The 17,109-nt window shown below is 41.4% G+C and overlaps 1 protein-coding gene across 1 annotated transcript; it reads right to left on the bottom strand.

Annotated features, from left to right (window-relative positions):
* Positions 1 to 8,566: 8,566 nt before the first annotated feature.
* Positions 8,567 to 15,794, bottom strand: ccsapa (centriole, cilia and spindle-associated protein a; the record flags this gene model as incomplete). Its single annotated transcript, XM_083978033.1, has 3 exons — positions 8,567 to 8,755; positions 11,025 to 11,359; positions 15,398 to 15,794. The coding sequence occupies 3 exons, from the start codon at positions 15,792 to 15,794 to the stop codon at positions 8,567 to 8,569; spliced, it is 921 nt and encodes a 306-aa protein (XP_083834159.1).
* Positions 15,795 to 17,109: the final 1,315 nt, after the last annotated feature.

Below are 17,109 nucleotides of genomic sequence, written 5' to 3'. Positions count from 1 at the left end.
TTGTTCTCATGCTGGTTTTCTACCAGGAAGTAGTTGTAAACAACAAGGCGATTCGTCCTATACAATATACAATAATACTTTAATATTCATGAGCTGAATCTTCCTTCGTGGTCGTTGTGCTTCGACCTTCAGTCGTCTGCACTGCTCCTTTAAAACTCAGATGTGTCTTCTCGTCTCTGAGGATCAGCAGCTTCCTCCAGCTGATTGGATTAAAGGGTTAACAGCTGAGGGCAGAGCTAGAGGCTGAATGCACCGTCACAGCCTCAACGCCCATCAGGTCCTGGTGCTGAGGGAGGGGTCGAGCCCCTCCTCCCCCCATGACCTCTGACCTCTGCTCTGTCTCAGTCTGCTTCTCGTTGAAGACGAGCATTAGCCATCAATCGATACTGTAGTAGTACTGGCTATTCTTCCTGGAGTAAAAACAACCTAAAACCAAACTAAGCACTAGAAATTATCAAGATTTTGGAAAAATTAGTTAAAGCCCCAGTATGTAACTTATTTGGCTTTTTATTATCAAAAATCAAAATCTGTCTTTCATAAATCCGTATTTGACTGAAGGTGAATCACAGCTGCTACAAAGTAAAGCTTTCTCGTACCTTAGAATGAGTTGTTACAAGTTGTTACAAATACATAAGTGGGCGACGCACCGAACCGAGGCGGCCATGTTGCATCGTGACCATAGGTAACCACGGAAACTGAGCGGAGCTGTGGGCTCGGCCTGTTAAAACTGTCACCACTGTGTAGTGTGAGGAAGGACGGAGGCACTGGTGTTGCATTCAGGTGCAGTCAGGCAGACGGCCGTCGGCAAACCGACCGGATGTCATTTTACTCCACCAGAGAAAGACGGTAAAACAATACCACATCACCATGACAACATATTGTCAGGCCTGTATTGTTTTGCCTCGTGCTGGCGGACCACTTGTTTACATAGAGGCTTGTTTATCCTGTTACATGCAGCGTCTGTTGTCTGTCTGACATCTGCCCCATTTCACCTGAATGCAACATCAAGAATACGTTCAGATATGCAACCACAACGCTAGATGGGGGGAATTCCTACGCACTATACCTTTAAACAATTTTAAACCAATACCTATACTAATGAAAAACAGAAAAAAACTAACAAACGAAACAAAACGGAACCAAGAAGCTGTCTTCGGCCTAACAAGGCTAAACATTTTGATGTTATGACCGTACTCATTGTTAAATTGATAAACCCGAGTTGAACTCATTTAAACTAAATAAACTGGAGCACATGAACTTTAGATTTTACCCTAATTTAAACTGTATTAAAGGGACAACGAGGAGTTTCTATTTGGTTATAAAAAAAGTCTCACGTTAATGTGGATGAATCTGCGCTATCCACACTTGTTAATGGCTCCATTTTCGATAAATATATCGTTTTGTCTCTATCGTTATTTTGTTATTTTAATTAATGGTGGAAATGCTGGGCGAGCCGACGGGAGGCTCATGATAAATGTAGTATGAAAACACTTTGCTTTCCAAAACTCCTCATTGTCCCTTAAAACAGAATTTATTGTGGGTTTTGTTACTGCTTTGGTGCAAGAGCTGTTCATTTCAGCACCTGAACGCCACAGTGACTCGGTATCGGAAAATGGCGAGCCGGGCTAGCCTGTTAGCATGCTAACTTTGATAAGTGATAGAAACAGAGGGAAAAACACTGGGGTTGGTTTAAACCGCTAGAAACAGATTGAAGTTTGATGCCAAACTCACACTATTTTTCCTAGACTTAGCTGCTAATACCAAGCCAAGTAGCAATAGCAGAAACTTACACTAAGCCAAGTAGCAATAGCATAAACCTACAAACAGCTCCTTTATGAAAAACACAGTAAAAGTTGACATATGATTCTAAATCAAATCAATTTAAACAGAATAAAACAGTTCAATATTCAAGTCCAGTGCAACACAGACATAAACTATTCAAATAAGATTTTATTCAAACATGATTTATTCACAGCAATAGCTTGAAGTGGATGAAAATATATCTTATTGTGCATGTTTTCAAATACAAATACAAGTGACCAAAAAATGTAAACATCAGCAGATGTAAAATATGGATAAATATTCAGATGTTTGTATGTTACACGTTTCATTTATAATCATCACACAAGGAAACAACTCAAAGCTTCAGAAAGAAAACAACTCTTTTTGTGTCATAGCTTATATTTAGTGTTTGATTTTAGCTTTAATACAACTTATCCATAGAACACGCAAATACTTTTCCTGTGATTGTCTCATCGTTCTACCTCTAAAAAATAAAATAAATCACACACATCCAGACGTCCAGGCTGAGACAACACTCACAACAAAAAGATCAAATTAGTTCAATAAAGGTCATGTCTTTATTTGAAAAATAAACCTATTGATAAATATTTAACATTGTGATTTTATCATTTAATTTCACAATCTTTTATAAAAATGTAGATAACTATATTTATATCAATATTCCTATTCCTGAAGCTCCAGTTTCTTTATATTCTGCCTTCATTTCTTTATTTTGATCATTTTCACCAATTTCAAATGTGTTTCTTGTAAATGTTCATTATTGTAAATATTATACAATATTTTTTTTCTCGTTAGTAAACAGAAGCACTTAACGAGAACTATTTCAATGTAGCTTTTGTGTAGTATATTCATATATTTATGAATAAAGATTGATAGAAAATATGGTTTTATAACACTCTAATGTAATAATTGATATTAATGTATTTGTATTTAAACAGCTATTAACTTGTAACTTGATGTAAAAGAAGATAGTAAAACACAATATGACATGTTGTCACAGGAGAAGTTAAATAAATAATATAATTAACAATATAACAATTAATTGTTAAAATGTTATGTTTACAACTCCATTACAATGTGTTTTAAATAAAGAGAATTTACCTTTAGAAAATTAGTGACATGTTGCCAAATTATATTAATTTACTATTCCTGAATAACATTATTTAATTTTCTAACTAACAATATAAACATTGATAGAAACTGTTGACCATATTTTAATACAGAAACATTGTTGTGTTGTTTCAGACTGGAATCACTTAAAAACGACCCGGTGAGTGTGAAACGTGAAAATGAAAAGTAAAAATAAGATACATAAACAGTTTTGCACATTCAGCGTGAGGAGGTCGAGTTGGTGAAAAACATTCTCAGTGAAGTTTCTACACATTCAGGTTTTCAAAGAGTCACAAAATGTAAATAAATTTGTGTTTCAATACAATAAAGTCGTGATCGTTAGCCCTCGGTTTGAGTCACGTGACGCGACGGATGACATCACCATGTATGTACAATCTTTAGTTACACCAACAAACAAACAAACAACCGACTGAACTCAAAACGTTTCGTCACCACAACACTCATATTTTTTACTTTTTCTTCACATTCAGTTTGATTTGATGTAAACTGATGACGTTTTAAAACTTTCAAAAACTTGTTAAAATCTATTTTCTTATTTAGTTTAGAGACGTGAAGGCGTTTCTCACAGTTACACACATTGTGATTATTGATTTTATTTTGTATTAATTGACTGTATCACTTAAACATTTAGATTGTGTACATTAAAGCTGATCTATCATCAATAATTCATCACTGTGTCCATTTTTTTAAACCAAATTGTGAGATATATTAAGACGTTTATAGAATTCTTCACTATTTTCTGGTATTTTATAATCAAAATTAGTCATTAGTTAATTATTACATATCAATTTTTTTTTTTTAAATCACATTTATTTTTTAGCTGCAACCTTTTTTGGACAAATTGACAAATGTTAGGTGACCAACAAAAACACTGAAGTGTAAATAAGTAAATTGAACTTTTTTTTTTTGTAATTACTATAATTGGTCCCAAATTGCACAGCTCTTTCTAGGAGATAAGTGGTAAATCATAGCTCCAGATGTTCAAACACATTGATTCCTGTACAATATATTTTTACTTTTCTTTTTTTTTAACCAGACACAAAGAAAAATTCTTGAATTAGGAAAAAAAGACAGTGACTGTCGTCCCTCATTAAATATTCTTATTAACCGATGTAGAAATAAGGTAAATACATTTGTTTTCAGCCACATCACTGTGTTTTTCTTTTAATATCACAAACTTCAAAACTAAATAGTCTCAGAAACTATTTAATTTGCATAATAACTCCCCCCCACCCAAAAAAAAAATTGAATTATTGTAGTCTAGCGCTGCAGTTCACAGAGAAGCACCATGTTAGCATTGCACATTATTTTTCATCATCATTCTAACTAACAGGAAACGAGAAGCTGCCGACTGCTGCAGCTAAAAAACAACTAAGAACTTGTTCTTAATTGATTCTGCCTGGTTAAATAAAGGTTAAATAAAATAAAAAATAAAAAACCACGACACGTCACAACCTGCAGAAACAGTCTGATCCAAGTGCATTGACTTCATTAAAACTGAGACGATTGTAAAGCTAGCACGTGTTTAATAGAAGTTTTCACTCTAAAAATACTAACGATATTAGGTGAAATCATCATCATCATCATCACCACCACGTGTTTTCTATATTTCTGCTGAACCGTCCAGCTCTAGGTTTAAATTTTCAAAGTATTCAAGATATCAAAAATATTCCAGTTTGGTCCGAAACTGTTGTGACACACAGCTGCCTGAAGGAGAGAGAGAGAGACACGAGGGACAGAGCGACAGATAAAGTGAAGCAGCAGCAGTGTGTGTGTGTGTGTGTGTGTGTGTGACGATGCTCATGCTCACAGATCAACTACATTCCTACAGAGACGTTGGTAACACTTCAGATTAGGGAACACTTATTCACCATTAACTAGGTGCTTATTAATATGCATATAAGTAGCTTACTAGCTCCTTATTAGTAATTATTAAGCACGCATTAACACCTTATTCTACATAGCCTTATTCTACCTCTATTACACCATGAATTAAGATTTTTCCTGTTATTAACTCCTAATTATGGCTCAATCATTGTAAATTAATGCATTGATACTAACTCAAAACCCACCTGTTTAAAATTGCTTATCCACTCCACCACCCCTCACTCTTAACATTTCCCTTTTATTCTGCACAGTTTTATTTATTTGTTCTTTTCATTTATTAATTCTTACTGATGTTTTTAATGTTGTTTATTCTGTGCTCTTGTGTTTTGGTGTTGTTTATTGATGATTTTAACTGATGTAAAGTGTCCTTGAGTGGCGTGAAAGGTGCTTTCTAAATAAAATGTATTATTATTAGGGCCCGAGCCAGTGACAACGTCACAGGGAGGACCCTATTGTAATCCGACATGCACATTAGTCAACGTGCCAGCCGACGAGTAACAACAAGTAAGCAAGCAAGTAACCAAGTACTGCATAGACCTGGCAGCAAAAACCCCAGATATTGTAATGTTTATTATTATAATTTTTCTTACCAAAAGTGAATCGCGTTTTACGGGGCCTGAACATCTTCAAAAACGAACGAAATTTGGCACACACATCCGGTCTGGCGAAACATTTGATATTTTGGCAACGTTACATGTGGGCGGGGCAAAATGGCTAAAAAGCGCCCCCTAGAAAGTTGGAAACGGCGAGCCCCACTTCTGTGTTTCACCTACATGCATGAAATTTGGTAGGGTTGTAGAACTTGGCAAGACACACAAAAAATCCTCTTGGAGCCACGCCCTAAACCCAACCGGAAGTCGGCCATTTTGAATTTAAATTTTGACCTATTTGAACGAACTCCTCCTAGAGATTTCGTCCGATTGACTTCAAATTGGCTATGGACCATCGAGACGCCATGCTGATCTTATCTTGTGCTCCGCGCGTCTGTAGGTCAAAGGGCGTGGCTGCTATGATGCAAGACATTTTGGCGACTGTTCGTGTTCGGCGCTGTTTCACTTCGAACGGCTCTCACGCCGACATACTTGATCGTAGCCGCTTCAAACTTGGTGGACATGATGATGGGTCCTTCCTGAACAATCTGACGTATTAACTTCCCACGTTACTCATAGCGCCCCCCGGTGGTAACAGGAAGTCGACACAGATTACGCTAACATGAATTAATCGTACATAGTTCGCCCCAGCAACTTCGTTCCACTTCTGATACATGTGAAACAAATCGGTGAAGCTACATTACGAACGCTTTGAGGCTACGGCTAATGGCCCCCGTGTGGCGGCGCCACGTATTGCGGTCCATCAGAAACGAACTCCTCCTAGGGGTTTCGCCCGATCGGCTTCATATTCGCTACACATCATCCTCAGACCGCCCTGATTACAGCTTGTGCTCTGCAGGTCGGTAGGTCAAAGGGCGTGGCCACTGTGGCCGCCGTCATTTCTGATGCCTCGCCATGAATACACGAGCTGCTCTATCTCCCATGTACTTTGTCCGAACTGCTTCAAAATTTACGTACGTGATCAGACACCCGCCCTCTACACCTCCATTTGATCGTACGCAAGCTCGCTCAAGTCGCCCCCTTGTGGACACAGGAAATGCCATATTTTACATCAACATTGTCCGATTTGCTCGAAACTTCACATGTGTGATGAGGTCACGACCCTGAACGCAACGACCCACATCCCGTTACTGCCCCCTGGTGGACGAACTGTAAACTTGCCGTAACTCCATCGTACATTGTCCGATTTGCTCGAAATTTCACGTGTTTGATGAGGGAACGACCCTCTACTAGCTGCCGACGTCCGGTGGCGCGCGGGGGTTTGAAAGAGCGCCCCAGGGGTGGCAGGGACCGGGGGGTCGTGGGAGCGGGGCGCCGAGTGGCGTGGAGCGAGGGCCCGTCATAGCCGCTTGCGGCTTTAATTATTATTATTATTATTATTAATTCAGAGTGATAAAGGAAGAATTACTGTTCTTGTGCTACTGCCCCTGTACAAGGCCCCAATAACCCACTGGTTATTCACATCATTATTCAGAAACAACAATGCATTAATTTACAATAAATAAGCCATAATTAGGAGTTAATAACAGGAAAAATCTTAATTCATGGTGTAATAGAGGTAGAATAAAGCTATGTAGAATAAGGTGTTAATATGTGCTTAATAATTACTAATAAGGAGCTAGTAAGCTACTTATATACATATTAATAAGCACCTAGTTAATGGTGAATATGTGTTCCCTAATCTAAAGTGTTACCGACGTTGTTGTTGCACTGAGTTCTGATCAGGGCCGGTTCTAGGCAGGCATATATGAGGGGGCAGTCAGAAATATGAAGGGGGCATCATGTGAACACATCATGCTCCAGCACTTTTTTTTCTCCGTGCTTATAGTAACTTCATTAAATTGGGTTGTTGACTATGTGTCCAACTCCAACCTGGAGAAGTGGATTGCACTTTGTCAGGCCTCTACCTTCAGACCTGTCCAACTAGGGGCCGGGGGGGCCAACCAGGGTCTCAGGCCTCTACCTTCAGACCTGTCCAACTAGGGGCCGGGGGGGCCAACCAGGGTCTCAGGCCTCTACCTTCAGACCTGTCCAACTAGGGGCCGGGGGGCCAACCAGGGTCTCAGGCCTCTACCTTCAGACCTGTCCAACTTGGGGCCGGGGGGCCAACCAGGGTCTCAGGCCTCTACCTTCAGACCTGTCCAACTAGGGGCCGGGGGGCCAACCAGGGTCTCAGGCCTCTACCTTCAGACCTGTCCAACTAGGGGCCGGGGGGGCCAACCAGGGTCTCAGGCCTCTACCTTCAGACCTGTCCAACTAGGGGCCGGGGGGGCCAACCAGGGTCTCAGGCCTCTACCTTCAGACCTGTCCAACTAGGGGCCGGGGGGGGCCAACCAGGGTCTTAGAGCCCAAATTTGTTACTGTCGTAATGCAAAGAGCCACATTATACGGGAGGTTAGGGGTGCATATACCTGAAGATGCATTGCAAACCCAGAGGGGGTGAAAAAGGTGAGTAGCTAAACTCCTGTAGGCGGGTCTGGGGGCATGATTTTAAAATGTGAGTGAAGCATTCTGGTGTACTCTGAGAAGGGGGGGGGGGGGGGGGGGGGGGGGGGGGGTCTACTATGGTCAAGATTTACAAAACTGAAAGGTAGTCTTATGAATACTAAAAAAAAAGAAAAAGAACATAACATTTTAGAAAAGAAATGTCCCTTTTTCGGCGGATTTTTGTGCTACAGCAGATCATTTTGGTAACTTGTAATATACACATTTTTTGAGTATATTAAAATGTGCTTTCTCAACTTCTAAAATTTGGATTTGAGGGGGCAAGACATTTATTTGCGGGGGCGCTGCCCCCTCTTGCCCCTGCGTAGAGCCGGCCCTGGTTCTGATAGAAAAGTTTATAAAGAGTTGAGCCTTCGATGTTTGGTCATTGTCCAGTCACAGAGCTCGTTCAAGTGCTTCACATCTGGACCGGCCGCTGAGGCTCATGGGTAACGTAGTCTCTGTAGAGCCGAGATCTGAATTAGACATAAAGGAGGTGAATGTGAAGGTTGGTGTTCTGTCAGAAATGAGACGACCTGATTCCCAGTTTGTCCTCAGCTGCCGCCGCCGTCGTCTGAAACTCGCTTGTTTTTTTTGTTTTTTTTCGTGGGGAGGGAGGGGATGGGGGGATGAGGGGGCGGAGCCTGCGTCTACCTCAGGCGGGCGGAGAAGCAGCGCATGTACTCGGTCATCCAGCGGTCGTTAGGGTTACTAACCACTGTCAGCTGAGAGCGCCGCAGCTTCTCCAGGTCGGCCGAGCGCGCACGCCGCCGCTCCGGGTTGGAGCTGCGCTTGTCGGACTGACGGCGCGTCTGAACGCAGGCGTCCGACGTGAGGCTCTGAGAGAGAAACAGAGAGGAGAGAGAGAGAGAGAGAGAGGAAACCAGAGAGACGGCGTTTCATTATTCATGTCTGCAGACAGAGTGTTTGGTGACACGGACGTCTCACTTCTCTGGTGTCTCCACAGCCTGGTCGGACTCTGCTTCTACTCTCCGTCCTCGGCCTGACGCGGCTTTTTCTCTCTCACTAGTTAAACATCACAGAGACACTGTTATAGATATATTTATTAAGATGTAACAATAACTGCAGTATAAGTATTATAGGAGTAATAAACATATGGCTGAAGGATAAATACTGAAGAAGTATGTTTTAAAACACATCATAAACCGGAATGTCTATATACTTTACTTGTATACTCATATTTAAACTACATACGAAACTTTAATTTTGCTTTGCTCTTATATTTATGGCTACATTAATACTTATATTATACTTACTTCTTAAACAACTGTATTCTATACTTTCACTTTCTCGAATATAAATCGAGTTCAAATAAAATGCAGCATATAAAACTAGAAAATTTCCTCTGGGGAAATTTTTAATGGGCCACGGGGCTACTGCCGGTTTTGCCATCTCTGTCAACATGGGAATCAAACCCACGATCTTAAGGTCAGGACAGAGCTGATCAGACAGACACATGATCATCTTTCTATAAGCACTGATATGGAGGAGCTGTAACCACATTAGGTTAACTGTGTGTGTGTGTGTGTGTGTGTGTGTGTGTGTGTGTGTGTGTGTGTGTGTGTGTGTGTGTGTGTGTGTGTGTGTGTGTGTGTGTGTGTGTGAGTGAGAGTAGTGCGCGCTTCCGCGCGCATTTGTATGTTACCTGTGTGTTTTGATGTGTGTGTCTGTAACTGTAATCACATGAAGCTGGTTCTAGAGTCTGTGTGTGTGTGTGTGTGTGTGTGTGTGTGTGTGTGTGTGTGTGTGTGTGTGACTATGAGCTGCATCCTGTGTCAGTCTGATTTAGCTGTGTCTGTGTTTATAAACATTTAAACGAGCGCCAGGTGGATTGTTTATGAAGTTAACGAGCTCTGGCCTGAGAATCACAGAGGTTACCACGGCAACTCGAGGTGGTTACCACGGCGATAGGGGCCCCCCAGGCTGAGACAGACAGAAACGTGGAGAAAAAAAGTGATTTTCTGCCTCTGCACTGGTCTCGCAAAAGGCTTAGCGTGACAAAACGGTAACTCCTATCAGAACAAAACACAGATCAACGTTGCTCTAAGGACTTACTGAAAAATTTGGTACGATTTGGTGTTTCTACAGTAAATATTTTGGAGACGCTGGCAGTTTTAAAACAGGGGTCCGTTCTGCTTCTCTCAGAAAATCTTTGTATTGGAGTCAATGAGGAGCAGAGACAGACGTGGCCGCACTCAGAGGCTGATTCTGTAAATTCTGTAAGTCTCTCTGATATTTTGAGCACATGATGAGAGACAAAACAAGTTTGTCTTACAAATTCTGAAAAAATCATGTGTGTAGAGTGTAAATTGTGGCCGGGCCGAGTGTGGAAAGAGAAAAAATCTGGAGTTTTTCTGGGCTTTCTCCCACTCTAACTGATGATGTCATCCACTCTGACACGAACATTCCGTCCAATACACACCCATTATAATCTCATAATTTCTCCAAAAATGATCATGCTCATTGATCAGGGATTGATCAAAAACTATATGACCTATCAAAACGTGGAGTAATACGACAATACACAAGACTTGTGTCTACTGTTTAAAGTTTAAATGGAGTCTCTAGGTGAAAGTATGCCTGAGCAGTAGACATTTGTTAAACTCCAATGATTGGTCTTTTTTGCTCTTTTTTTTCCGCCCGTCCCATTGACTTCAATGCAAAATTTTGCGCAGTTTTTCGCGACTTACGTCGCGAAAAATTCGTACACTGTTGAGAAAAGTAATAGCACACCAATCCCGATCAAGACGCACGTTTTGATATATAATATGTAGCGAATCGAAAATCGTCCGGAAGATGAAAAATAAAAACTAGGAAAAAAAAACAAAAAAACTAGGAAAATATCCACAGAATAACAGTAGGGCGAAGCCAGTGCCCGGTGCGATGGCCCGTGGCCCTAAATATCTGAGCTGCTGCATCTTGATCGACGGGGTCGCTAGAAATCTGTGATGTCAAAATGGGGTCACGAGCCAAAGAAAGTTGGGAACCACTGTCCTACTGAGACGACTTCACTGGTGTTGAATTCATCTTTTCACAAACTAAACTCGCTCGTCGTGTGTTTAAAGCTTCAGCGTCTTCAACACTCACATCGCTCGGCGTCTTCCTGACCTCGGTCGGCCTCTCGGTCCAGTCCAACCGGCTGGACGGTCTCCGGTTCTCCTTCTCCTTGGTGCTGATCGGCGGCTGGCTCTTCGCTCTCGGCGCTTTGCGGACGACGGCCGGTTTGTCGTCGTGGGAACTGTCCGGCTGCCCCGGCTCGGAGTGAGGGGTGCGGCGGCGGTGCTGACGTCGTCTCTGTGCTGGGTTCGCCGGCGCCGGCGCCGCCTCCCCGTCAGACGACGTGGTGTCGGCCGGACCGTTGTCTGTGTCGTCTGAGAGGCCGCTGGGGTTTGGAGCCACTGAAGCTCCGTTCACACCGTTGTCTACGACACAGAGAGTAGAGTCAAACACTGGGGCCAAAACTAAGACATTCAGTTTAACTCTTCTGTTACATTTAATTTATATTGATAGTCGGAGCTCAGAATGAGATGGAAAAACAAAAAAGAAAGTCGGAGAAATTTACGAATAATATCACAAAATGGAAATATAACGATTTCATACAGGGGTGTGCCAAAAAATCGATTCGCAATTCTCATTTAAAGGGACAACGAGGAGTTTTGGAAAAGTGAAGTGTTTCCACACTACATTTATGAGCCTCCGCACCGTGAAATTCTTTGACCGGTGCAAGACAGACTCATGTTTTCATTCATCAAGAATTAAAGTCAGAGGTTGGAAGACGATCACATACCGTCGTAGTTCCCACCATAAACGGAGATTCGGCGGCGTTATTCTCATGACTCGCCACGAAACCGGAAGTAAAGAAACGCTGGTCGGCTCGCCCAGCATTTCCACCACCACTAATAATAACAAAATAACCATAGAGACAAAACCATAGATTTATCTAAAATGGACCATTAAAGCAGAAGTAAGTGATATATTTGTGTTAATATAAGTCTTAAATAGTTGTATCTTCCGACAGCAATCACTTACATAGAGTGTTTGGTCTGAAACACGGGTCTCTCAGTCCCTCTGCTCTGCTCTGAGTCGAGGAGAAAACATTTATCGTATCCTACAGTTTTTATCCAATGAGGAGAGAGAACGGCATGCAGGGCTGTGTGTGCAGCCAAGGAACGCCGTGAATGTGGCGACGTAGGGACGAGGACTGTTATGGTGCGTTCAAGGAAACTCGTTTTTTTCCGACCTGTGAAGTCGTACCAGTTCGATCTGGTACATAGACTGTACAAAAAGACGTACTGGTACGATTTCACGGGTCAGAAGTTACGAGTGGCCGTTATAGTGACTTTTACCGGTAAAACAGGTCAGAAAAACACGAGTGGGTTGCCTGGAACGCTACAAAGTCGTAAGTTGTGACTTGAAGCTGTAATTTATGATTTCAAAAGCCTGCCTGGAACGCAGCATTAGCGAAAACGACCGGATCACTCACTTCTGCTTTAACAAGTGGTAACGTAGATTCATCCACATTAATATCAGACTTTTTAATAACCAAATAGAAACTCCTCGTTGTCCCTTTAATACGATTCAGAATCTATATAAAATGTCCCAAAATCAATTTTAAAAAATAAAAAAATGAAACAAATCTGCCAGCTGTCGGCCTCCGTTTCCTTAGAATTTAAAAGGCAGCATGTTTAACTGCAATATTTTTTTTTTTAAATAAAGAGGCATTTTTAATTTAGTTACTTAAGCAATATGTGGTATTTCTTTTATGCAACAGTTTCAACAATTCCATCTTAGCATGGATAAATGTTTAAAACTCAATAAATGTGAAAAAGACACTTTAGTCATTCTGTCTTGCAGAGCTGAATGGAGTAGATCATGAGGATCCTTTCACACCGACAGACTGAAGCAGAAATCATTAGGAATCAAATCCTTTTGAATCGAAAATTGATTTTGAATTAAATCGTAGCCCCAAAACTCAGAATCAAATCGAATCGTTAGATAGTAAAAGACTCCCACCCCTGATTTCATACTTGTAAATGTTCAGATTTAAATAAAAAAAATATTGAAAATGTTTTTTTAAAAGTCATACAAACTTTCAACAAAAACATGTAATGTTCACCAAAACAAACAGGCTGTTAGCCGTTAGCCACTGCTAGCCACTGAAAGCCATACTATTTATTTAGATAACAACACAGTAGGAAAATGTCCAGCGATGAGAATTGAACAGTTTCTATGTACATGTCTGACTTTAATGTGAAACTATTACCAGAGAAATAAAATAAACAGTTAACAGTTAAGAGTTCACTACTATTGACGAGTGAGTAGCAGCCATTTTGAATTGTTATGTCAGATCTGGGCGGATTCGTTTGGCTTTCTGAGTCGGAGATCTTTGACTTTAGGGGGCGTTCAAGATTAAAATTACAACTCGGAGGTTGGAAAATCCCAACATCCGATTGAACTCAGGACTGAAAACAGAAACAATATGACGAACAGTGTTGGACAAGATACTGCAAGTTACAGTTACAAAACAGTCGAATCACTTTACAAATGACTGTTTCTTAGGTTAGGTTCTTAGGTTACTAGGAATGATGCAATAAGATGTTGTTTTTTTCAGTGACTCATAAATCAAATAAAGATGACTCAGTGTGTTGATGTGTGTTGTTTGTCTGGTCTGCAGCCACAGAAACGTCCGTCCCGTGTGAGTCCATGTGTCTGAACAGGAGGAAGCGGTTCCCGTCTGATCACTGAACCTTCTGTCCACCACATATTTTTAGCATCAGTGTCTCCTGAGAGAAAAATCATCCTCATACTGTCAGAGGGAAGCTGAGGAGGCTGCACACAACAACAACAACAAACAGGAGCATGATAACATGGGCAAACACAAACACACGGTGAAGAAGACTGGCGACAAAACAAGAAAACAAAACACTGAAGATGAGGAGAAAGTGATTTAACACCAGTAAAATGACGTAAGATCCTCAAGATGTTTACATCTAGAAACAAGTTATGATCAGTTTCAAAGGTTTGACATTTTCAATGCAGAGACTGCTTGATGAAAAACTGTCCCTGAAGGCAACGCGCATCAGTGGTTTTACATGAATTTCCCTCTAAAACAACTCTGTGTGGTAACATTGTGTTATTATCTCATAGCGTGGTGAATGAGCAGGTCACAACTTGTCCACCAGAGCGTTGTGGAGTTGTTGGATTGTGTATTTGATGAGTTTGATGATGAGGGAAACCAAGAAATCCCATAATGAGCCTCCGTAGCGTAGCTCTGAGCAGCTCACGGCTCTGCTCCGCCATTCTAAGAATAGCTTGCACCGACAATTAAAGGTAACGAACCTACTGCTATGACTATAGGGATTATGGCAATGGGCCAGTTTGCCAAAATGTTGAACTATTCTTTTAACACAGGAAACTGATGCACGAAGAAACAAACTGTCAATATAAACCTCTGTTATAAATAAATATAAATATAAAAGCAGGTTGAGGCCTTGAATAAAAATGTTGGTCCGTCTCTGTCTGTAGTTTGTTTTAAGATTTCCTGACACAACAGATACATTCATCATCAATCTAAAAAACAAACCCTGAGTAACCCTGAAGTAAAAACTTTTTTTTAAAAACAGGATGAAAAACATCATATAGACCTGAGATTTAGCCTGACGAACCAGACTACATCATGAACATGTCTGGTCTGGTAACGAGCGGTAGACTGACTTCAGTGCAGTTTCTTGCTCCACTTTTAAAGAAAATGACAAGTTTAATTCTTTAAAAGTTGATGCCAAAGCCGATTCTTGTCATGTTTTTCACCGTCGCATGTATGTCGTCATGGCGTTAAGCCGCCCAACGACTCTCTAAACAGATAGAGCGCTATGATTGGTCAACACAAACGGTGTTCGAGACTCAAAAAGTTCCTATGGCTCATTTGCTGCTGCTAGGGGGCAGCTAGATTTCTAGGCTAACCTGAGATTGTAAATTTGGATCATTTGTAGTGAAAGGGTTGTTGACATTTTTCTGCACCAAAGTGGTCAATCTGTGGAGAAAAACCTCAACATTTGACTGATTTGTTTGGCTCCTCCCTCCAGGGGAGGAGCCAAATTCCATACTTTTTCCAGACCCTAATTTCCAGACTTCTCTGTAAAAAAAAATCAAATAATTTGTGATATTTAAGTAAATAGATGTGCATAATATAAAAAAATCATGCAATTTATCATTTGTTTTCATTATTCTGAATGGGTATGCCATTATGCAACCAAATAATTACCAGGAGATTGTAGCTAAGTACAATAGCACATACAAAATAATGAACCCAAACAGGTAAGACCAAACCAAGATAAGATAAATAAAATAATTTCCATACAATAGTTTCCATTTCCCATACTTTTACAGACCTGGAAATGTATAAAATCAAATTCCATACTTTTCCATACTTTCCATACTTGCGTAGGAACCCTGTCCCTCACCTGTGGGCGGAGCAGCGTCTACGGCCGCGGCCTCTCCAGCTTCCACTTCCTGTTCCCCCCTCTCCTCCTCCTTCTCCGGAGGCGCCGGTGGCGGCGGCTTCGGCTCAGGACCGGTCTTCAGCTCCCGCGGCTTCGGCTTCACGTCGGAGCACGATGCCGGCGGCGGCGGCGGTAGCGACAGAGGGGCGACCTTGTTCCTGGTGATCCGCGGCGTGGACCAGCCGCTGGACTCGGAGCCGCTGTCCCAGCCTTCCCAGATCCACGGCTTGTGGGAATGCTCAATGACCCGGCGCGTCAGCCGGTACTTCACCGAGTCCTCGTAGCACTTGGAAAACGTCTCCCATTTAGGATCTCTGAACTTCTTCATGTACTCGGTCCGGATCTTCTTGGTCACCATGGTTACTAGGGGTGGGAGAAAAAATCGATTCACATAAATATCACAATATCTTTTTTGACGATTTTTTTTTTTTAATTTTTTTTTTGGGGGGGGGGGGGTTTGGGGAATGTTTTTTAATATTTTGCAATGTGCATTTGTTAGCCTTTTTTACATACAGAGAGTACAGGTTTTGAAAAGGGTTTAAGTTCACTTTATAATGGAGTATCAATCAATCAATTCGTTTATTTCGGGCATGTCAATTTAAATCATCATCATCACACTTCATCTTAGTTCAAATAATACAATACACATGGCCGAAAGGGAAAGCGGGAGAAGCAAAAGCTGATCTAGTCCCGCCCCCATTACCCACAGAATAGAAATCTTTATCATAATCTTAATTTCTAGGCTCCTACAGTAGCCTATTTGTGTGCAGATAAATGTTAAAAATGCTAAAGACTAAAAATCGAGAGAATCGGCAATATTGTAGAATCGCAATTTAAATCGAATCACCATCCAAACAATCGTAGAAGAATCGAATCGGGAGAAAAGCATATTGTCCCAGCCCTAGTGGTTACCCCTCGGCGGTTCTGGTCAAACAGAAGAGGAACGCTTCACATTAGGATACAAAACATCATCTTTCATCTCAAGTTAAACTCCATACACATCTGTAAACCAATGCAACACGTATTAATCATACAGATGTGTGGAGCAGCTGGAGGTTATCAAAGGGATATTCTGTTGTAAGTTTAACCCATGATTTAAAGGGATAGTTCACCCAAAATTCAAGTTTCAGAGTCCTCCGCGGCTTCTCTGAGTTACAGCGGGGCTCCGTGCAGCAGTGCATGTCCATAGGACGGTTGAGAACGGAGCTCACTTTTCTTCATCCAAAAAGACACACCAAAAAACATCCAAATACCTCCATGCTGCTCGTCTGTAATGTCCCTCTTGTATTGAAGCCCCAACATGAGAAATTGTTCAGAAAATTCAATTTAAAAAGTCTATATTTTAAGCTTGTTTGTAGTGGAAGCTCCCAGTGTCTCAGTTCACTGCTCTTCCTGTGTCAGTGTACTGACCGGCGGAACAATTTCTCATGTCGGGGCTTCAATACAAGACGGACATTACATACGAGCAGCATGGAGGTATTTGGATGTTTTTTGGTGTGTCTTTTTGTTACGAAGACAGTTGGTATCCATTTGCAACCGTCATATGGACATGCACTGCTACGCCGAGACTCAGAGAAGCCACGGAGGACTCTGAAACTTCTCCCAGCCCTTAGTCCACATGAGGGGGAGGAGATAATGAGTGAAATTTGAATTTTGGGTGAACTATCCCTTTA

This window comes from Trachurus trachurus (genome assembly GCF_905171665.1).
Source record: "Trachurus trachurus genome assembly, chromosome: 1".
NCBI classification, from domain to species: Eukaryota; Metazoa; Chordata; class Actinopteri; order Carangiformes; family Carangidae; genus Trachurus; species Trachurus trachurus.
The sequence above is the reverse complement of the archived record's forward strand: the minus strand, read 5'-3'. Positions and strand labels throughout refer to the sequence as shown.